This window comes from Melopsittacus undulatus, chromosome 12 (assembly GCF_012275295.1).
Source record: "Melopsittacus undulatus isolate bMelUnd1 chromosome 12, bMelUnd1.mat.Z, whole genome shotgun sequence".
NCBI classification, from domain to species: domain Eukaryota; kingdom Metazoa; phylum Chordata; class Aves; order Psittaciformes; family Psittaculidae; genus Melopsittacus; species Melopsittacus undulatus.
This window is the reverse complement of record NC_047538.1, coordinates 8,723,356-8,746,659: the sequence shown is the minus strand read 5'-3', so window position 1 is coordinate 8,746,659 and position 23,304 is coordinate 8,723,356. Positions and strand designations below refer to the sequence as shown.

The window sequence follows — 23,304 nt, the reverse complement described above, 5'->3', positions numbered from 1 at the left end:
AGCCATTTGTGTGTTGAGTGGCTGACACACCATGTGTGAAAATTAAACATTAAAAGCTCAAGTAGTAAGTATCTTAGTGTTTGTCATCCCACTTCCCCTGGGCAGGGGTATTACAGGTGCACACATGTCACAGGGATGCAGTTACTCCCTAATGGACTCACAGCCTGCCTTGCAGTCATGTGGGGAGTAGCATACCTCCTCTGCTGGGAGATCTTCCCTCTGAGGTCTTTGAGGTACCTGGGGTTTCTGTTCTACAACTGGCTCTCATGTTATTTCTTACCTCATTGAAAACGTTTCCTTTGGAAACCCAGCAAAACCCCAAACAGAACCCAAATATAAATCAATGCAAATGCAATTACTGTAACCGGCCCTCCTCTGTGCCTGGGGGTCTGAAAAAGTCCATTGATTCTCTGCTGTAATTTGTCTGGGAAGCAGGAACACCCAGTTCCATGCTGAGTACTAGCCCTGAATCAAAGTGCTCCCCGGAGGCAGTGGTGTTGCTGGTGCAGCTACAGTGATTGTGAGCTCAGTGGGGTGGTATCTCTAGGCTGGGGGATCTAGAATGTTCTCTGCCCAGGACAGCACCTATCCTGCACAGGACACTTGACTCTGTGATGGCAGGGAGCCGTGTGGTGATTTTTGACATAGGGTCTGGGCAGTGCAAGGCTGGTCTCTCAGGGGAACAGGTTCCCCGCTCAGTTATTTCCACTGTTGTGGGGTACCCCAGATTCAAACCTGTCATGTTTGGGGCGAGTCATAAGGACTACTATATTGGGGAGGAAGCCCAGTTCAAAAGGGGCATTTTGTCTTTTTCTTACCCAATGGAAAATGGGTTGATTACGTCTTGGGAAGACATGGAGAAGATTTGGAGGTACCTGTACGAACAAGAGCTCAAACTGAAACCGAGCGAGATGCCTGTGCTGCTGACCGAGGCCCCTCTCAACCCTTTGTCCCATCGAGAGAAAATGGCTGAGATGATGTTCGAGAGCCTCCAGGTGCCTGCCCTGTTCGTCACCCTGACAGCACTGATGGCCCTGTACGCCTCTGCCCGCACCACGGGACTGGTGCTGGACAGTGGTGATGGCGTCACCGTCACTGTCCCTGTCTATGAAGGCCGTTACCTGCTCCACAGCACCATCAGGCTGGATTTTGCAGGCAGAGGTATAACCAAATACCTCACAAGGCTCCTCTTGGAGACTGGGAACTCCTTTGTAAGCACAGCAGAGAGAGAGATTGTCAGGGATATTAAGGAGAAGCTGTGTTACGTTGCGTTAGATCCCAGCCAGAAGATGCATGCGGAGCCTGCAGAACTCCTGCGCAGGTACATTCTCCCTGACGGAAGGGCTGTCGAGGCAGGAGACCAACTGTTCCGAGCTCCCGAAGTGCTTTTTGTGCCTGCAGAGGCAGAGATCACAGGGCCAGGGGTTGGGGTGATGGTCCTCCAGAGCTTCTCCAGGTGCCACAGCGACATCCAGCCCAGCATCCAGAGGAACGTGCTGCTGTCGGGTGGATCGACTCTCTTCCGAGGCTTCAAGGAGAGGCTCTGGAAGGAGCTCCAGGCAGGGGCTCCCAGCACACCTCGTGTCAAGATCATTTCACCCCGAGATCGGATGTATTCTGTGTGGATTGGTGCTTCCATCCTTGCCAGCTTAAGAACATTTAGGAGCATGTGCGTTACCAAGGAAGACTATTATGAGGTTGGACCCACGGTACTCCAGAGAAAATGCTTCTGAATGTTCAAGGAGCATCCATCAGGGTTTGTTTTTGAGTGCCCGTCTGAACTGCTGCAGAGCAGTTAATAAATCAGTACAAAAACAATTGATTTATAGTAAGTGATTTTATAGCTTACTAAAGAGGGGTCTCTTGTGCATTGGGTGGGAAAGAGAGCCCTTGTTCAGAGCGGTTTTGCTATCCAAAAATGGTGGGTTTTAATTCCAGGAACGTGTTGATCCCTGCTAGAGCTGCAAACAGTTTGTCAGACTTCCAAACACTTGAGAACAAGGCACCTCCATCCCCTGCCCCTGGGGCTGGCTCCTTGCCATGCACCATAAACATCCAGGGAGTGCAAAGAGACCTCTGATGGAGAACTAGAGGGCTCAGGGGTATTACTGACCCTTCACCATCGCGCTGGAGATCTCCTGTAGCAGCCCTGGAGGAGCAGAGGGGCCTCAACTTCTGTTTGGGTTTGCTCATGAAGTGAAGATAAGTTCTATGATCTCTAAGTGGATCTGGCTGTTAAAGCAGAGCTCTTGGACCTAGAAGCTCTGTACTGTTACTGGCCATGTGATTTGCTGTGTCACGTCACATGTAACATTGTCCATCTGTGAGGTTTCCCTGGTATTCTAGCATAAGAACTATGTGAGACTACATTTACATAACTTAGTAGAGTGTTAATTAAAATTAGGAAGTTAATCAGAGAGCCCAAGGTAACAGGTTTGTGTTTAAGTTTATTTATAGGGGACTTCTGAATGAACATTTTGATGTCAGACATCTAAGAGAAGGTGGAGGCATTGGTCCCTGCCTGACACTGGTTCTCTTTGGGAAAAGCTGGTATCGTAAGAGAAAGAGTTATTCCTCTACCCCACCACTGAGAGCAGGGAGAGTGACAGTCCTGCAAGTGTTTGCTTGAATTACTAAGCAAATCTGCATTGATGGGCTTAGTTTTTATAAATAACTACACCAAATAAGCTTAACTGTCATAAATATCATGGCTGAGGGATTGGGTTTCCAAGGGACCCGTGGAATTCATAACAGAGGTGTGAATTTTCAGCACCGAAATTTGCACTCAAACTACTTGAAAATGATGCATTTACAGAGATCATCTTTATCCACACCTGCAAATACCTGCACTGCATCCAAGCAGGGGGTGGAAACCTCATCATTTGTGAAACTGATTAGCACTGTGATTGATACATTGTTGAATATCATTATGTATTGTTGGATTTGTCCAAGACTAACATGAAAACAGGGAAAGAGCTGCAGTCTCTCTTGTTAATTCAGTACAGTGTCTGGCTCTTTTCATTCAGCTCCGGAGATGAATCTTCAAACTCATTGATGCCCTCTGCTGCCTTGGGACTGATCAGTCCTCTGTCACCTCCTCTCGCTGTCCTTTGAGGAATCACAACACACTCTTCCTTCTCTACATGACCTTTACAAGGGAGCCACATCTGCCTCCCTGGTCAGTTGTCCACCAAGCCCTGGAGCACTTCCTCAGCAGGGCAAGTGGGAAAGTAAAATGGGCTGAAAGACCTGGATACAGAGACCATGGGGAGCAGGGGATGGTTTGTGGGTGACCACACTGAGACCCACCTGCCCTCCTTTTCCTGTGGCCAGAGTGAAAGCATAAAGGAAGGAGCCTGGAGAAAAGCACACAGCTTTCCTGCTCCACTTGGGCCCTAAGGCTTCAGCAAGTTGAGATCTGCATTACCCCATGGAGTTAATGCAAGTGTTCGGAGCACTTTTTGAGCTGTTACGAAATCAGAATCAGCAGTGTTGGATCTTGCCTCCATTACAGTGTGTTACCTTTTAGCAGCCTGCTGGAAATGTGTAAACAAACGAGGTACAACTGTAGACAGTTTAAATATTTCACAGCTCACTGACTTCCATATGAGGAGGGATCTGCAGTAACTTCAGTGTTTAGACTCCTGCTCCAATAATCTAATGCAAATAACAATGCAAAAGCCAGAGTGCTGGAAAGCAGAGGGGACCTGAGTGAACACTGCAGCTTGGGGGTGGTGTCAGGGAGGAGGAAAGAGAAGCAAAGGGCAGGATAACTGCAGACCCAGATGCAGAGACAAAACGTGTTGGGAGAGTGACACCTAGCAGAGCTCTCTGTGTGCTTTAATGAGATCTCACCCTTGCAGAACAAGATATTGCCTGATGTACTCCAGGATGGGTTCAGTGATACCAAACTTGTTTTACATCACGGGACCTGGTTCAGCTCCTCCCAGATGAAAATCATTCAACAACCCATTATTAAAGGTATGTAACACCCGCAGTGCTGGTTTGACCTGGCTGTTCCCATTTACCTCTTAGGCATGACTTTGCTCAAGGACACACAACAAGATAGCAGGAGTTGGCACATGTTCCATGACTCTAGACTTTAATCAGCCTCTTCAGTCTCTTGGTCACCTTGTGTTTCCATCGCTGCACAGGGAACTGTAAATTCATTACTCCATTTGTATTTCATTTTCTCTTTGAAGAGATCTGAGGTCTTCATCATTTGGGACCTTATTCCCTTGGCCTTCATGCCATGGAATATGAATTGCAGGGATCTCTCACCTGATGTATTTTCCCCTATGCTCTACCTGTCTGGTGGATGCAGAGGATTTAAACTGTAAATGCCTGGGATCTTTCTAGCCTTAGGAGAGCAACACTTGTTTGGTGAATATAGGACTGGCTGCAGGGCCTGAGTTAATTCCTGGATCTACTAGTGGTTAGTTCTGGAATTAAAACTCCTTGTGCCCCCCCCCCCCCCCCCCGCCTACCTGCTGGTGGGGTGAGTTGAGGAGTAGAAAAGGCCTTAAGTCAGTATGAGCACTGCTCAGGGATCAGGGCAGCATCCCTGTGTTTTCAGCACAAATCCAAATCACAGCCCCAGACCCGCTATGAAAAACATTAACTCTATCCCAGCCAAACCCAGCACTTCCTGGTAATTTCATCCCTCCCTCCCCAGGTCTCTAAGTTTCAGTCCAGCAGCAGCTCTTTATTTTCTGTTAAATGTCAGACAATTCATCATTTGCACTTTGCCCATTCCCTGTGAATTTCAGGGTTTTATTGGTATGCAGTCATGTCAGCCTGCGACAATGCACACTGATTACCCAAAACAATGTGCTTCTTGTCACCCTGCCCATTTTTGGTTGCAGGCTCTCAAGAACTGTACAAGAGCTCTTGCTTTCTCCCTCTCCTCCTTGTTATCATGTGCACAATAAAAAGGCTGGGTTCAAATATACACTTGGCAAATAATTATTATCTTTATTATTCAGATCTCCTGGCCCCTGCCCTCATCCTGCTGAGCTGTGTGAGCACACTTGCTGCAGAAGGTGCCCTCACCCCTGCCTTGCAGACCGCAGGTCTCCAGGAGGGAGGTGATGGGCAGCTTGTTCTGAGAGCAGCTGGATAGAGAGCACCAAGTGCATCTTTGCAGCAGGGCATGGGGAAGGCAGGGAAGTGAGCTCCTTTGTTTCCCCAGGCAGGGTGATGCTCGGGGCATGGCACACAGAGGCCTCACCATACACAAGTGCTGCACTTGCAGTCTTGCTATGCCAGGCTCTACAAGCAAGGTCAGACCCAAACTGCCCAGGTAAATGAGGCATTTTTTCCCCATCCATGGTCAGAATGAAGTGATGCCATCAGGTCAGTGCATGCATTTGGCCACTGACAAAGCCAAGAGCTGCTTGATGAGCATGGTGGTTGTCAAAAGATGCTCATTAATGTGGCTGTACAGAGCAGAAGTCGTCTCAAAAGATACAGAGAACCAACCTGGAATGCTTAAGAATCATAGAGTGGTTTGGGTTGGAAGGGACCTTAAGGATCATTGAGCTCCAACCCTGTGCCATGGACAGGGACACCTTCCACTTGTAGGTGTTAAGTCTGAGGGCCTGCTGAAGGCAGCCTGCAGAGGTGGGTGAGAAAACAAGTTCTGTGGACATTTAGAATTAGCCAGAAAGGGTAATGGTGCTGCCAAAGGCAAATACCAGCCTGCAGGTGGGTGTGAGCAGCTCCATCAGTTCACTAACTGAGCAACAGCAGGCACACCTCCAACTTTGGAAACATCCAGGTGAGTACCTGATTGTGAGGGGTTTGATGTGGAGGAGGTAAGAACATTCCAGAGCTTTTCCCAGCAGAGATAGTATAAGGTGTAGCTCTGTAGTCATTATCCACATGCCCCCAGGAGCACGTGCACCCACACGCACACACTGATTTTATTAAGCCATTCCATGCAAGTATTTTATATATGCATATATTTTTATATTTGGAAAACTTCAGAGTGCTTTTTTTCACACACAGTAAAGTTGGCTTTGCTGAGATTCATTAGTCCCCTTTCCCCCTGTGTGTAAATGGATCTCTCTCAGTTATGCAATGCAAGGGTACACAACCATGAAAAGTGCAGAGGCAGCCAAAAAAAGCATTGTTCTGAACTCGGACGTGTAAAATATTCATATTCAATAATAAAAAAACAGAAAAAACCCTCCCTTAATAAAAAATTCACAGTGTAAAATCTGCATTGTTGTTCCCTCCCCAGGGCTGCAGCCGTTCCACACCAACATGTTACATGGGGCTTCGCTGCCTTGTGTTACTCAATTAATTCAAAACCAATTCACTTACAGACATCCCAGTATTAGGTGCCTAAATTGATTCTGATTTCTCTAAGGGCAGTGTATCTATGACTACAGTAATAGCTGGTAGAAGCTGTGACTGTTCAAAGCATCCAACCTGTAGGTCCTGTTCCTGATGGTATGTCTGTAAGCCCAATTGCTGTGCTGGACATGGACACACAGAACAGCTCCCTGCAAGCAGGAGAGCTCTTTTAGCATGATGCTTGGACCACTTGGTACCCCTAGTTCTTGAATGAGCAAATGAGCTGAGCATTAACGTGGCCGAGCAGCCTCCATAGAAGAGGGAGCACACTTTAGTGTCTGCCCTGCACCCTGCAGAGCAACCTGAGGAGCTTTGCACACAGAGCAGGAGAAAAGAAAGAATCTCATCACTGTTTTAGCAAAGGGAACCAGAGGCAGGTGGAAATAACCACTGGCTCACGCTGTCCTCCTGTGTGTTTTTCAGGACCGTGCAGTGGGAATGTGCTGAACAGCATGGATCTAGCTGGAAAGTCATCTGAGCAGAGGATGCTGCTCACAGGCCCCAGGAAAGGCTGTAGGTTTGCAACCCCACCCACTGCAGTCATCTTGGACTCTGTTTATTGTGAAGGCTCAACCACATCCACTCTATCCCAGAATCCGGAGCATCTGCCTTAATTTGTCTGTCCTTGCAGCCTCTGAGGATTCACTGCTTGGTTTTTCAATGAGTCTGTCACTGAGGATAGAGAAGGGAATCTGATGGCGTCAGAAAAGCACAACTCTCCCTGCGTTTCTCAAGACATGTTGGATCCCTGGTAATGTCAGAGCTCCAGACTAAGCAAGGAACCACTGGAGAGCCACTTAGCCCTTGTAACGCAGATGAGCTGAGAAGGTTTGGAAAGATTCAGCTCTTTGGATCCTTCACTATCCTGACAAATCCAAAGGGAAATGCATGCACTGCCAAAGTTGTTTCTATGGGTCATTCCTGAATTCCTACAGAAAACAGTATTTCTCAGAACAGTACAGAAGAGCTGTTAAATGGTGCTGGTGGTCTGATGACATCCCTACAGTACTGTCTTTCAGCCAAAGTAATATGGATTTCCTAGAAGCATGTGCCCCCAGAGGAAGAACTCATGGAGTTTTAAGGTATCCCAGACAACAGTCCAGATGCTGATTTCAGCTTCGCTATTTTAAACCCACTGTATTCAGTGGATTGACTTTGAAAGTGGTTTTTTTTTTACTGATGGGAGATTCATTAGGGGAGGAATGGATCCTGCATCCCCAGGGTACCTGGATAACCTCCAGCTTGCCCTCTTGGAGGTTTTGTTTCCAGACCTATCACAGGCAAGTCACCAGGACATGGATTCATCCCATCTAACTGTTTACAGCTAAAGCAAGTAACTTTAAGCAACAGTGAAGATAAACAGTGGAGAGAAAGACTTCACTTACCTACGGGCTGCTGGGCTTTTATCGCTCTCCTTTTACTGAAGAGATGATCATTTGGGCCTATGTTCCTAATTTAGTTGTGTTCTTCATGCCTATCAGTGAAACTGAATCTGAGCCTTTGTCTTCCTGAGCATCAGTTCCAATTCTGTGAAACTTAAATATGAGATTAAAGACATTTGGAGTATTTTTATTAGGTATTATTTTTGTTATCAGAAAGTTGTGTGTGAAGGCTGCAAGAAGTGAACAAACAAATGTTCCTAGGGTATATATAGGCAGAAATAGGTCAAGTCAAAGGTACCGACTTCCAGGTGCTCCACTTCACCTGATCAGATACTTGGAGATGTTCAGCCACCTCTGTTGTCAGTTTATGTTTTCCGAGAAGCATCCGTATCAGAAGTGACCAAATGTGTGAGGATTTTCTTTCAGAAGCCAAGGAAGGGATTGAACACAACAATAATCCATGGAATTACTTCAGATTCTTTTCTCCTTGAATGTCCTAAGGAATTCCCCAACTCCCAACCTGTTCCAATTGGCACCACCATGCACTTGAGCTCTAATATCAGTGGAGTCTGCAATGTTTCCAACTTTTCTGGTGAGGGATTACATGGACTCGAACCAATTCTTTCCATGGGGGATTACGTAGCCACTTCTGTTTCTAATACTCCAGTCCACAAGTGAGGAACTTTTTCTTGGTTACCTGTTTCTTCTTTAATGAGAGTTAGTGTCATTTAGAGTATCTAAGCATAAATCCAGTTCATTGATTTCATTCCTAATCATTTCATCCCTGATTAAACAGCCTGTCCTAAATCCAGTCTTTATGTTTTGGCTGGATGCTCTTGCACCACTAATTTAACATAAATGATGTGACCCAGTGTTCCCCATTGTAGTGACTGAAATGCATCTGCATGGTAAATGAGCTAAAAGCTCACCTTAAGAACCATCAGCAGCTTATGAAAATGACTCCTATTTGGGGTAAAATTGCTACTGATTTGCAAGAGTCTGGATCAAATGTATATTCCCAAATGTTGGGTTTTTTCTGTGCAAGTACCAGAGTGTGCTTCGGGGATGGTTTTGGCAGCAGTTTTAGGGCAGGAAAATAGGAAATGAACTGGAAAATGTGAAGACTACAGCAAACAAGAAAATCCTGGAAGGAGCACACGCTGTGGATCCACCCTGGCCATTAATAATATGGAAAGATTTCATTAGGAAGAGAGGGAAGAGAAAAAGAAAGAATGTACAAGGAGGCAGTGTTAGCATCAGCACACACAGGGCGTCCTCACTGCTCGGACTTAAAGACAGGGCTTTGCAATGCACTCCTGCCTGCAGACACAGCAGCCACTGTGTTAAAAGCTGCACTTCTGAGGAAGGTGATGAGCCCCAAGCACTGGGACATGTGGCAAGTGGCTTCTGAGGCCGTTCTGCTGGGGACAGTGTGGAGATGAGGGTGTGCAGGTGAGATGCTTTCAATGCAAACCATAGAATTAAAGAATCCCAGACTGGTTTGGGTTGGAAGGGGCCCTAGAGGTCATCCAGTCCCAACCCCCTGCCATGAGCAGGCATCTCCTCTTTGCTCCAGTGCATGGGGAATAAAGCAAATAATGTTACATTGCAGGTACCGTCACCATCCAGAAAGCCATTTGTTCTGATGGAGAGGCACCATCTGCCCCAGCCTGAAGAGTGCCTGGCAGGGGGAGCAGCCCCCTAAGAGACACTGCTCTATTTAAGGGGACTGCAAGGGGGCATCACCTTCACACCAGCCTCTTCCACAGCCTCCACAGTGGGACACTGTGTAAGGAGCAAGCCCTTTGGAAGCACCGGCTGTGCAGGTGAGTGCTGGGACCTGAGCCCATCACCCCACAGATCTGTGGACAGACCACTGTGCTTGTGTCCTGCTCTGCTGCTGTCTGCTCCCATGGGGCCCAGGGAAATACACAGAGCCCAGCAAATTGTGCTGTAAAAAGGGAAATAAAGTTCTGTCCCCTTTCACCTCCCTGCAGCATGTACCTGCCACCTCATCACTGCCACCTCCCTCCTGCGTGGGGCCCTTCAAAGGTTCCCTGGTAGCCAGAAAGCATCAAGTACATCAAATGCTTCTGTTCACTGTAACCTATAAGCAGTGTGCTGAACTCAGTGAATTTCTGTCTGGGAAATTGTTTTGTTCTTCCCTGTACCACACTCAAGGTGACTGTTCTTTTGTGTCAGTTCTAGGCAAAGTGCACTGCATTGAAACTCCTGCCACAGCAGAAAAGAGCAGAGCAATTTCACATCCCTGGGTTTGCCAGAAGTTTTTGCACCGTTATGTCACATCCTATACATCAGAGTTTGCTGGGAAAGACTTGGGTTGGGGTTTTTTTCACTGTTCCTGCTCTCTTCTGGAAATAGAAATATCAGCAGGTCGACTGACACGAGTTATGTTTTATGTGTTTCCACAGGATGCATGAGGAAGTCCAGTCTTTATGAAACATGCAGTTACTGCAAATAGAAGAGTTAAGCAGTGGAAATGTAATGAGTATTAAATGTTGGGATGCTTAACAGCTAATTCACCTGTGAGACAAGATCTGCCCTGTGTTCACCACTGCTGCCATAGTTGCATCTTCCAAAGAACTGTAAGCATGCGGGAAGGGATTTATAGGTGTAACCTATATGACACAAGATGAGTTTTACACATCACTGGGAGTTATTAATGGACCACCTAAAATGAATTCATTTTCTGTCTTCAGATCCGGTGAGCTGAGCTGTTTCCATGCACATTCCTAGAGCACACAACAGGAATCTGTCTGGTTAGTCAGTATCCTCGGAAAACATCCACAGCAACGATTTCATCTCCTGCCTCTTGGTACATCCATGGAGGAATTCACTCTATTGCAGAGGTGCAGGCTCCTGTATTTGCTGCAGCTCACAAGAGAGCAGAGAGGAGCAGCTGTGTTGTACCACACCCAGTGCTGTCCACCATTACCTGGTGCCCTGCTGCCAGACCCCACCCAGCCCAGGCCCTTAATTGATGAGCTTAATTGGATCCTGCTGGTGGCACTCGCCTTAATTGGTCAAATCAGTGCACGTGTGTGGGTGGCTCTGTGCTCCTTCCAGAAGGTTCCGGCTCTGGCCAGAGGAAGGTTTGCTGCATGTGGAGTCCTCGCTACTGACCTGGGAGCCAGGAGGATCCTTATCTTTAAGGTCAGTCTTATGTTCTTCAGCTATTTTGAGGTAGTGAATTGAAGGTTGGTTTGCAGCTATAGGAAAGAGAATTAGAGCTGCAGTAGCAAAATGCTGGTTTGTACTCTTATTTTGTACTTTTTTATACTCAGGTTTTATGCTCTTGTTTTCTGTCTCTGCATTGGGTATGTGTTGTTGTTGATGTGCTGGCCTGCAGTTCTAGCAGGTTATCTTTGCAATGCTGGGGGCTTGCTTAGAGTGCAAAAAGAAAACTCTGCTGCCTCAGGAGTTTTAGAGTCCCTACTGTGCTACTCAGAGCCTAGGCTGCAGTGGGATGGGGGGAAGCTACTCTTATATGAGGAAATACACTGTTTGCTTCAGCTTAGAAGTGCCACATTTCTTACAGACTTGATCCTGAGTCAAGAGAAATCTGTTCACTGCAGAGGGATAAGAATGCAGCAGATGAAGACCTCATAGGTAGGAGAAAACCTGCTTCTTTTCTAGAAAACCTAAAGAATAGGAAGCTTTAAGCCTGAAATTAGATGAAAAGTGGAAGCAAGTGGAACTTAAGAGCTATGATAGAAAGTGATTTGGGAAAGCTGAATTGCTGTAAGGGCCTCTGTCCTCTGCTCTGATTGAAATGCTGTTGTTTTCGGGGTGGAACATGGTGCGTGTTCAGCAATTCTGAGTAAGTGCTTTGGTTGGGAGTTGACAGTATCTGTTTGAAACACCAAAGGAAAACCAGTAGTGGCTGTTGCTAGGCCAGCAAGGGAGCACTGCTGGTGTGGAGAAGTGCAGGGGGTGGTGGCAGTGTGCCTCCTGAGCTTGCTTTGGTTGTAGTGTTGTGTGTATGTTCAGATGAGCTGATGGAGGTTGTGCCTCCAGATGGGTTGTTCTGAGACTTGTGGCTCCCGAGAGGATGTTGTAGGATTTTTGTGAGGAAAAGAGAGAATTCTCGGGGATTTCTAAACTGGGGAAACCTCCTTGAGACCTTGAGGTTTAGCTCCAAATGGAAGAAGCTGAACAAAGACAAGCAGTTGGTGTTGATTGTGATGATAGTCCTCACCTGAGCCTATCAAGGAGTTGTTTCTTCCCCTTTCCTCTGTGTGGCTTGGGGACAGCATGGAGGAGAGAGAGGAAGGATTTGATATTGTCATAAAATCTGGGGGTTCTGCTTGGTGCTCACTGGAGCTGACCTTGTGATGCCAGAGGGTGAGTGGCACCTGAGCCAAGCTCCTGGAGCACACGGTGAAGGAAAACTGTGGTTAAACTCTGGGTGAGAACTACTGGGAATTGTCCTTCTCCCTCAGAACACACCCATGGTTGAGCTGCACATTCATCTGCTTCTGCTACAGAGAAATGCAGCTGCTTTCTTCCTGCATTTGTTGTTTAATTCATTCATGCTGCTTGTTGGAAACCCCATGTTAAAGTCCTTCTGGGCACAGTTTGCTTTAAAGAAAGCCCTCTGTGGAAAAGACTTTCCTTTAAATTTAGTACAAGAGTAGAGCCCAACCAGTTTTATTTATAGACCGGGGCATGAGAGACGCTGAGCTCTCTCGAGCTCGCTCCGTGTCTGCTTCTCCCATAAAAATGTGTTTAACATTTTTCTCATCCTTCCAAAATAAAATTCTTTTATTGCAATTCTCTTTATTTCTAAAATGCAGCCCCTGAAGTGACAAAAATGTTGGGTTTCTTTGTTGAATTGTGTGTTGAATTCTGGTATTGAATGATGTATTCTTGGGTTTGGTTGTTCTTTAATAGATCATGTCTTACATCTTTGTGTTTGTGACAATTTATATGCCTGAAGGTGTCTGATGTTCCAGATCTGTACCACGTGTATGATAAATGTGGGGTGTTATTAATGCATAAGCATCCAGAAGGTCATTGCACAATATCTGCTTGTATGAATGATGAGAAATGGTGAAAAATACAACTTTCCAGCAACCTGGGTGATGAGACAATAAACAGTCTTAGTTCATGTGTTTAATGGGGGGATAATACTGAGCTGTGGCTTGCTTGGGCAGCCAGCAGTGCCCAGGTGAATGACAACACTGGGAACATAAATCTTGGTTTCTATTGGTTATTGTAGTTGGATGAAGAGTTTGGAATGGCTTTAAAGTGATAGTGTTTGGTGGTGAAAGGGAAGATGTGATAAACAGGTCCAGCTGTAGACATTAAAGGCAGAGGTGATTACAATGCAGAAATGCTGACTTGTGCTGCTGGCAGAGCTCTTGCAAAGCTGAGTGTTTGGCTCAATGAGCAGCAACTCTTAATTACTCTGAGATAAAGCTGAGGGACACTGCTCACTGCTGCTTCTCTTGCACTGTCACTGGGTTTCACTGTTCCAGTCATTCTTTATCCTTGTTGTGCCAGCCCAGATTTAGTGGTCAATATCCTTAGGAATAAAGTGTTTCACTGCCCAGATGGTTCATCCAGGGGAGCTTTGTGACAGAGTAAGACTCAAATTCCCTCCAGTGTCAAATCCTTTTGTGATCTTTAATAGCTTCTCATCCTGGATTGCTTAAGAGTGGAGTTAAAAAGCTGTTACTCATAATTTTATAGGAAATACCTTTCCCTGTCCCCTTGTAATGCACCCAAATGGCTGAAACTGAGAAAGCCTCCTGTTCCTCAGGAGGAACGCTTGCTAAATGCAAGTGCTGCTCTTATTTGAGCCATTTAAAATCACTCTATGGGTGATCTCACTCCATTATTTTTAAACTTCTCGGTTCACTCTATTTAACTTTATACTTTAGAGAAATGGAACTATTTCCCCATCTCATTTATGCTAAAGGAACAAAACTGGAGCTGAATGGTAGACGAGCAACTTGTGATATGTGTTTCAGGGCACCGGAAGAGTCTGGACTAAAACTGTAAGAAGGGTTTGAGGTATGTGTGGGGAAACAGTTGGCACTGTTGTGAGGTTGGAGCCAATTGCTGAGGAATACACCAGTTTTTCTGAGGCTAAGGGCAGTGTATGGCAGTGCAAAGCTGCTCTGCTGGGATCTCCCTGTGTAACCTCAGATGGTGCAGACTGACCATGGGACTGGGAGCCAGGAGGGCTGCATTGTGCTGGGTTCATGGTGGTGCGATGCCCTCGCCTGCTCCGTTGGCTCTCTGCTGCTGTTTACTTGGCAGCTTCAGACAGGATTTGTCCTCCCAACTGGGAGCTCTCCAAGCATCCTGTAGAGCTGTGGTATTGCATAGGTGTATAAGTAAATGTAACACCATTTTGCTCCTATAGTTCTTTTATTGGTGAGTCTGAAAGCTCAGTTGTTTTTTCAACTTAATATTAAGAGAGTAGCTAAGTACTAACCCTAATGCTTACAGACAGTGCTGGAGATGGTTGGTTTCTGAATGTCTTTATCATTTTGGTAATGCTGAAATCACACAGACTGTGTCTACAAAGCGAGAGGTGCATCCCTTGCACATAGTGAACCCCAGAGCTGGTGTGGGAGCGGGGAGCTGTGGCAGCTTGCTTGGGGAGTTGCCCCATGCTGGTTTTTCATTGTGAAGGTAGGGAAGAAACTCCCTGTGGAACCTAGGGAGTGTGTTCCTCTAGGAAAACTGTTTTTGGGGTATTGAGTAAACACTGTTATCCACACAGATTGTGTTTGACCCAGGTACCATTATTTCTCTCTTTAATGCTATCCCAATTGTAAAAGCCTTTCTCTGACACCGGATGTGTATCAGTGCTTTGATATTTTGACTGGGAATAGTCTGTTTGGTGCTTTCCAAAACGCAGCATTCCCTCACCAGAGGTTCTGCTCTTTGCTCTGTTTTAACACAAGTCTTCACAGGAATAAACCCAATGGAACATGAGTCACTGTGGGAGCAAGCACATGGGCAAGGTGGGCTCCTGGCTTATAAATGGTATAATTGTAGATAGAGAAGGGCAGAGGCTGCACTGGTTGGAAAGCTGGCTGGAAAATAGCAGTCGTAAGGTAGACAGACACTTATATTCATAGAAACCATTGGATATTTGTATATATTTGCATTTCATTTTCTAACCACATTTTTTAAATGGAGGTTGGTTTTTAGCTACTTATCAATTAGTTTATCACTGGTTATGGCAAAACTGCAACTCCCATGGGGTTGCCATAAGCTCTCCTGTAGTGAGTTTGTGAGCTAAAAACCTCCTAGTGAAGTTGAAAAGCCTAATGATAGTGCTCCTAGGTGTTGGATGTGCTCTTTGTGCCTAAATAGAAGTATGGGAGGGTCCATCTGACACTTTGGGTTTCTGAATGCAAAGACCAAAGCTCTGGCTGCATTGATACTCATCTCTCCATTGCTCCCTTTGCTGTATCTTGATACTGCAACCCAGATCTAAGTAGTTTGTTCTTCCACCTGTAAAATAAACCACTGCTGTTGTGTGAATGTGTGATCAATCATTTAAACATGCTGCTTTCTCCTCTCAAGTGAGTAGTGTTCCTCTGTAGTGTGAGAAGAGCTGGTTAGGAAACATGTAAGTAGCTTCAGGAGTTTTCGCTTCCTCCTTTGAAATGAAACTAAAACCTTGAAGGAGAAACAAGAATTAGCAGCAGGGTGAACATGAGCGTCTCTGATATTTCAAAAGCTTTCTACTTCTTCCCTGTGCCCTCACCACTAAGCACAGTCTTGTGTGAATCATGTGTGACTCAGGATGAACGAGTGCTTGTAACTGATGGGATGCTGGGGGGGCAATATCAGTCAAATCAGTGTTTCCCAGTGATGAAAAGCGTTTTCAGAAACTCCCATCCATCTCTAACCCCTGACACTGAGGAGAGAATTACCTGGGCAGCAATAAATGAAATGGGGGGAGCAGGATCATCCTAATTCATGCTTGGTGCAGCTCTTGTCAGCTCAGTGAGTTTCACTCGAGGAATGAGGTTGACTCATTCTTCCTGGATACCATCCACCTCTTATGGAAGTGGATGGAATTCTTTCTGTTGCGTTTTAACAAACGCATGTTCTCACAGTTACTGTCTGCAGTAAGTCCTCATTCATTTGTAAATCAATGGGAACTCTTGGTTCCTGATGGCTTTAAATAACCCTGGGATGGCGCTGGTGGCTTTCCCTGGGGTGGGATCTGTGCAGGTGACACCGGTGCCTTGGTGGGTGCCGTTAGATGCTTCCCCATGTCTGTTTATGATCCCCAAACCCCGGCACAGGCTCTTTGTGCTCTAGTTGTGTGTGTGATTCCACGCGTGGTTTGTGCTGGTGCTTAGTGGGCAAAGGCTTGGCCAGGAGAAGCTGCCTGTGGTGTGGGGGGGCTCATCTGGGGCAGGCTGGGGAACCCCCACACCTCCCAACCACGGGGCTGCCCCCCCCCTCTGAGCCGTGCTTTTTAAGGGTGTTTTTGTTTAAAGCTGCTTTGCATTAAGTGAAGAAAACATGTTCCTGTCCTGTCGGGTCCCTGTTTGCTCCCATTATGCACCTTTATAAAAGGAAGCAATCGTAACCGAGTTGCTACTGACTTCTTGCAGTTTATCGTGTTCCCCAAAGGAATTTTACATCCTCAGCTCATCGGATCATCTTCTTTTCATCCTGAAAAGGAAAATGCTGGGGGGGGGGGGGTGTTGAAGGCAGAGATGCTGCTGTTTTGAAACAGCTTTGAACCCCCAGCAAGAGTCGTAGTCTGTGTTTGTTTAATGCTGGCAGAGATGCCTCCAGCCATGCTCTGTGTTAAAGTGTTGCTGCTTTAATTCATCCTGCTGTAGATGAATTCTCCCTGAGCCTGTTTTCAGGTGCATTTGTAACAGATAAATGTTCCCGAAGTTGGTGCTTAAAGGAAAAGGAGCGTTTGGAAAAGGGTTTGATTCTTTATTTATGCTGTTTGCGAGGGAGAAGTAAAATGTTCTTAATTATGACTTGGGGGTGGGGGATGCTTGGGAAGCTCTTCCAAAAAGTAATTCTAAACAGTAAAAAAAGAAGAGGAGGGGAACGAGCTCTATGATGTTGTATTTTAATAATCCTTTGCAGGCATGTGAGCCGTTCCCTGAAAAAACACAGCGAGTTTTGGGAAAAGGGCACGAACAATACAGCTTTTAAACCCAAATCTGCAAACTTCTGAGAATATGCCCTCTTATTGAATACACCGGATTTCTGTCCCTAGCAAAGGGGAAGGTTTTGTTCGTTTGGACAGTCTTTGAATACTGTTCTAAAACTTCTTTCAAGTGGGAACTGAAGAGAGAAATGTCAAGTTCTGCGAGGAGACAATCAGTTAGCATCTTTGAGCAGAGCCCCTTGCATGCAAATCAGCCTTTTTGGCAATTTGGGGGCAGTTTAATTGGAAGGTGGGAGCGTCTAAAGATAAGGCTGTAGGGAAGGGGATCGGTGGGGACCCCCCCTGCTCGCCGCGGGTCCGGGGAAGGCGCAGGACCCCTTTGGGGGGGGTTCCCCGTCCCTCTCCATCCTTCTGGCACCTTGTGCCCCGCTCCCAAGGGGGCGGCCCCGGGGGGGGCTCATAAATAACACTTTGCTCTAAAGTTTGTATCATTTTCACCTAATGAATTTTGTTTTCGCCGAGGCTTTCCCCACCCCCGGGGGCCGCAGCCTCGGCCGGGCCCCGCAGCCCTCGGTACTGTGCTCATAGCTCTTGGCTGTGTGCAGACCCTCGTCGGGATTAGTGGTCGGACTCCTCATTTCCCAGAGCCGTAAAAGGTCTTGAACTCAATTAATAGCTAATAATTATACACCCAGCCCCGCTCCAACCGTCGTTAGTGGCGTTAGGCCGTTAACCTGCGTGGGCTGCGGCCCCGTGTGAAGAAGAGCGGGGCTGAAGCGGGGTCCCTTCGATGCCCCCAGCCGGGGGTCGGGGCGGCATCAGGGACTGACCCCCCTGGGGCTCTCGTCGGGGCCCTCCGGAGCCGGCGGCTCCGGGCTCAGTGCAGGATGGAAGGTGCAATTCGGACAGGCTTCGTGTCCCCAACATCAAGGAGCTCATTAAAGGCCCCCCGTTTATGGTCGTGGGTGCCCGGTGCTGGCAGCTGAGCTTGCTGCCGACAGCGAGTGTGTCCGAGTCCTTTCGGAGCGGGGAGGTCATTGATTTCGGGACTCAGGGCAGTGTGAGGAGTTCTGATACCTACGTTCTGATACCGTTTCGGCTGAAAAACGTGTGGCTGGGAATGACTCTCCCCATACCCGCTTCTCATCACCTCCCGCAGGAGGGACCGGTGCGGGAGCCCCGGGAGGGAGAATCCTCTGCCCTGGTCCAGGGGCTTGGGCTCCTCTCCCCAGTGCCGAACCGCAGTGCCCGTCAGTTCTGTCTCGCGTTCGTTGGCAAACGTTCTCCGGGCAGAAATATTTTGATCAAACGTCTCGAAAAATGGCTGTAACGCTTTAATTTCCCTTCATTGCAAGAGCCCATCGGGAGCAGAGCTGCTGTGTTTAGTGCCTGTTCATGGGCTGGCGTTTTAAAGCCAACACTGCCCGATCTTTTACGATTGTAATTATAATAGTGTTCAAGTTAGATATTCAAATGTAAATGTTGCTTTTCCTTTTTCCTTTTTTACGACTTCTTATTTTGGGGCTTGAATTTGGACCCGGGGCTGGACCAGCAAGGCGGAGTGTAACGAATTCAGAGGAATTCTTAGCGCTGAACATGGGTTTTGAAAAATGCTAAATGGCGATTTACACGGTATTTGTCCATGGCCGGAGGAGCCAGTGTGTTCCTCGAGAAATAAGGGGGAGAAAAACCAGTCTGATAAACTCATTTTTGATGCAAAGACCGATTTCGGTGCAGCTTTGGCTATCGCGGCAGTGAGCTCAGGACAGGAAGGTGCATGCACAGGCTTTGCGGCGATATTGACCTTTCTCCCCCATTGATTTAATTGCTAAGGGCACCGTAGAAGTGACTTAATTATCTTTCCGTACAAAATGCGGCTGTTTCTGCCCTTCGCTGTTGTGTTCGTTCTGCAGCTTCTCAAAGATTTTCGGGTTTTAAGAATGGTTTTAAACCAATAAGGAGGCAAACCGGTCTCTTCGAGAAGCCGCTCGGGGCCAGCCCGAGTCCCGGTGTACCCGGAGCGGCCGAGCACTGGCCGCGATCCGCTCCCTCGGGGGATCCCACTGCGGGCTCCCGATAGCCCGGTGGGGCCGGGGCCTCGCACCCGCATCCCGGGGCTCCCGTGAGGAGGCTGCAGCCCTGGACGCTCTCCTTGTGTTCGTTATCTCGCCCCGGCCGCCGGTGCAGGCAGCGGAGGCGCTGCCGGGAGAGCGAACAAACTTTGTCCCGGGTCCTCAACGGCCCCGGCCCCGCTGCCCCCCGGACCGGCGGTCCCGGCTTCCCGGTTGTCCTTAACTGCCCCCTTGCGCCGGCACCACGCAGGGAACCGGGGCTTTAAACCGCGTCCGAAAGGTGTTGAAATTCCTTGGCACCGGCGGGGATGAAAGGCGAGCTGCTCTTTGATTGCGTGGATTTAAGGCAGAGCCTAATTACAACGTGGCGGCTGTGTGTGTGCTTCCTCCGCTTATTAATGGCAGATTAGAAGGGAAAAATCCCTAGGGAAGCGTGTGACATTCTTACCGCCTAATCTGTCCGGGGCTCGCTGACCCTAACGGGGAGCAGCCCCATCCTCTGCCACCGGCATCTTGCGTAGTTTAAAATATTAATTCCTCGTCTAATCTCCCCGTAATGTTGCGCAGAAACAATGAGTAATTGATGCGAAAATCCTTGGGAAGGGGTTCGTCTGCGTGTGCGGCAGCTCCCGGACAAGCCGGACTTGGACTACCTCAACCATTTTAATCTTCTTTACCGCTTAAAAGTACTTGTGCCTAACAGCTCGCAAAGCACCTTTTCCCTTCCCACCCCCAGCTGCTCAAGGGGTGGGTGCCAGCCCCCAAACCCCCACCTCCTGCGAGCCCGGGCTGGGGGAACCAGCCCCATCCCAGCAGCTTCCAACGGAACTGCTGCGGGAGGCTCGCACGCCGGCTTCACCTGGAGCGTGTTTTCTAAAGCTGCTTCATGAAGTCCTCGGGAACCTGGGGCTTTGCAGGGAAAATGCCAGGGAACCCACCCGTAAATTACAGCCGCTCCCCTTAAGCAGCTGCCCTGACCCCCCCCGGATCGCATGTGGCACGCTGCAGCCTTCGTGTGTTGAAAAGTATATTAGCTGGGCAAGGAAGCAGAGCCGGAGGTGCAAACAGGCGCAAGGGCCGGTGATATAAACCCCAAACAGGCGCTTTCTCGGTGCCCCGGGTCCCTCTCCCTGCCATGCGTGTTCCCCACGGCCCGGGGACCGGCTGCTCGCTGCTCCGCAGGGCACCGTCATTGGGGCTCGCCTGAGAGGCGGCTGCCTCCGGTGGAGCCGTTTTCCCCTTCCGCTGTCTCAGGCTTGGCCCTGGGGAACGATGCACGCCAAGTGCCCGAGCACCAACGTGGCTCCTTGGGCCAGGTCCTTGCCCGAGCCGCGGAGCTTCCCGGCCCCTCGCCTTCCTTCCCTCCCATTGCATCGATTAACGTGGAACCGACCCGCACTGGGGCAGGTGCGGGGCTTTCCATGCCCCCGGGCCGCACTCCGCGCTCCGGGGCCTGAAGCGCACCCGGGCACCGCTCTCTGGGGCCTGCCTGCCTCCTGTCCCCGCCGCATTCCGGGCTGCTGACCCGCACTGTGCCCGGTGCCGCAGGGCCCCGCTGGCGTCGGGGGAGGCAATGGATCCAATGGATCCTCCACCGTCAATCGCCGGCGCCCCCCGACCCCTTCCGTTAAAATTTCGTTCATTTTCCTTTTATCCTTTTTTCCCCTTTTTCTTTTCCCCCTTTTCCTTCCGAACGCTGCTCCCGGCCGAAGGGAGCTGCTGTGGCCGAAGGGAGCTGCTGTGCCCGGTGGCAGCGGCTCCGCTCCGGCCCTGCAGCGAGTGTGAGACACTCGGGAGGACACCGCAGGGAGCCCGGGCCTCGGCTCGGCCGCGCTGCTGCCGGCACAACGGCGGCTTTTCCGTCGCTTCTCTGCGGCTTCGTTTGAGAAGCCTCAGTTAAAGCAAGAGGGGACTCTGTGGTGCTCCCCGAAAGCGTTTTAGCATCTCCAGAATATCTGCGAGCGGGTCCCGCCGTGCGTGCTTATTTACCGTTGGAACCGTTGCCTGGGGGGGAACTGTATGCTATAGGGTGGCAAGAAAACAAAAGCCGGGTTTAGCCTGGGGGGGGCACCGGCTGCTAGGGCCCTCAGTGCCCTCTAGTTTATTATCCGTCCTCCCAGGGCAGCCGCCGGTCTCCCGGCTTCGCTCTGCTCCCATTTTCAGCCAGCGCCGTGGGCTAAACCCTGCTGGAATAACAGGGAGAAATAACCCGGGGGCGGGGGGCAGAATACGTTTTCGAACCGCAATGATTCTGTCCTGTGAGGAGGGATGCGGGAGGCAGCGAGCGCCCAAGGTCGTTGCAAGAAGTATTTCAGTGCATTGGGAACATTGGGGCTCCTGTTCCAGCAGGGAAGCTCACAAGAGCTTGTTTTTCCGACCTCGGGGTGCCCGCCACGCCGTGAAACGCGTCCTCGAGGAAGGAATTCACGGGCACCATGTCAACATTTTAGGCGACACGTGGCTAAAGTTCCCTTCCACCGTATTTATTTTGTTTGGATCCTGCTCCGCCACCCTTCCCTGCGCGCTGGCTCCCAGGTAGCGCCTGAAAGGGCCCTGCTCCCATCCGCAATTAAAGAGTTTATTGAGGAGGGGAAAACCGGTAATTAGCAGGAATATTCCCCCTCCCCGGTTCCACCTGCAGGGCAGGAGTGCAGCTGGCACAGCGGCTTCCAGCAGTGCCCTGGCGCACCCACACGAGTTCTGCTTCGCTTTTTGGTTTTCCTTTGCAATGCCCTCCGCCGGAGAGGGCTCCGGTTGTGCTGCTCGCCCAGCGCCGGTGCCGGTCAGCAGTGCCCCGAGCTCAGACCGGAGCTCCTGCTTATTTTATTGGAGCTTTATGAAGGCGCGCTCTTTCTCTCTCGCTCTCTCCATATTAATCTCATTAAATCCTACCTTTCAACCTTCTTCCGTGACCATCTGACCTGGCCACTTGAATTAAAATAGTGCTTTTCTCCGCAGTCAAAGACAGCACATCAATCATCGGGCTATTTACACTTCGCTCCCTCCTTCAAAGCGGCTCAGCCCGGCCGCTCTGTGCCTCCGCTCCCGGCCGCGTCCCGCAGGGCTCTGGGGGCTTTTCCCTTCCTCGCCCCTCTCCTGGTGTCCGGGCGGCTCCCTCGGGAGCGCTGCCGGGACCGCTGCTTCCCACCTGGAACGCAGAAGGAAGCGGCGCCGGTGCCCGCGGAAGCTCCGCTCATCCCGGCGGCGGAGCCCGGCTCGGGCAGCGTGGAGCGGAGCCGGGGGTGGGGGCAGTCCGCGGAGGGCCAGGACCTTCATACACAAACAAAGCGGCCGCGGAGGAGCGCGGCTCCCACCGCCCGTGCGGAGCGGGGAGGTCCGGTAGAGACGCGAGAAATGACGGCAAAGCACAAAGCGTAAATTGGGTTGTTCGGGAAGTTCCGCCGCCGCCTGAGCCGAGGGGGCCCGGGGGAAACCGGGGTGACGAGGGGGAAAATAAAGACAGACACGGACGAGAAGTTACTGTAAAGAAATGTTTTCCAGGTTAAAATATACAAGCATGTAACATAGGTACGGTTCCGAGATGACAGCCATTAACAAACTCTACAGCAGTGCGATTTAGTAGTAATAGTAATAATAATAATAATAATATAACGATAATCACCTCTTTATGGGATGGCACCTTGATCCTTAAATATTGTCCAGTGTGTAAGGTCAGTGTGCGGAGGGTTAGGAGCGGAGAGGGCTGATTTTTCTTAAAGGGGCAGATGAGGGGAAGGCTGGGATGGTGCGGGGAGAGAGGAGGGGGGAGAGATAAGTGGTCTGAGGAAGAGGATAGGACAAGGAAAGAAAAAAACGCCAACAACCGCAAACCACCCCGATGATGATGAATACATTGGAAAGTTTTTTTGGCCGCGGTGAGGGTGTCAGATTGAATGCTCTGTGCGCATGTGCGAAGGTGTCCAAACTGACAATGCTTGGGAGATGAAGATAGTGTGTAGCTGCTTCTGGGCTCGGGGAGGAGGAGAGGAATCCGCCAGCCGACACCATGAGATCCAAGGCGAGGGCGAGAAAACTGCCCAAAAGTAGGTCCTTTCTCTCCCTTCTTCCGCGTCCCCCCGCGCCGCCGGGCGCGGAGCCGGGCCGGGGGCTACGGGGGCTGCAGCCCCTCTTCCTCCCTCCCTCTTCCTCCCTCCCTCCCTCCCTTCCGCGGCCGCGGCCGAGCCGCGCTGCCCGCCCCGGTGCGCGGAGAGCGGGCGGCCCCGCGCTGCTCCGCGCTGCTCCGCGGCCGGGCGCGCTCCAGCCGGGGCCGGGGGGCGGCGAAGCGAAAGTTCCGTGAAGTTGACGAACGGGGACACAACTTTTCCTTTCCCTTTTTTTCCCCTCTCCGGGCGCG

At 49.6% G+C, this 23,304-nt stretch overlaps 1 protein-coding gene across 1 annotated transcript; it reads left to right on the top strand.

Annotated features, from left to right (window-relative positions):
* Window positions 1–608: 608 nt before the first annotated feature.
* Window positions 609–1,733, top strand: LOC101874330 (actin-85C). The gene has a single exon (XM_005143255.2). The coding sequence runs from the start codon at window positions 615–617 to the stop codon at window positions 1,731–1,733; it is 1,119 nt and encodes a 372-aa protein (XP_005143312.1). The 5' UTR covers window positions 609–614.
* Window positions 1,734–23,304: the final 21,571 nt, after the last annotated feature.

What these genes read in the sequence shown, in the direction of transcription:
- LOC101874330 (XM_005143255.2), top strand. Translation starts at nt 615, where the DNA reads ATGGCAGGGAGCCGTGTGGTGATTTTTGACATAGGGTCTGGGCAGTGC.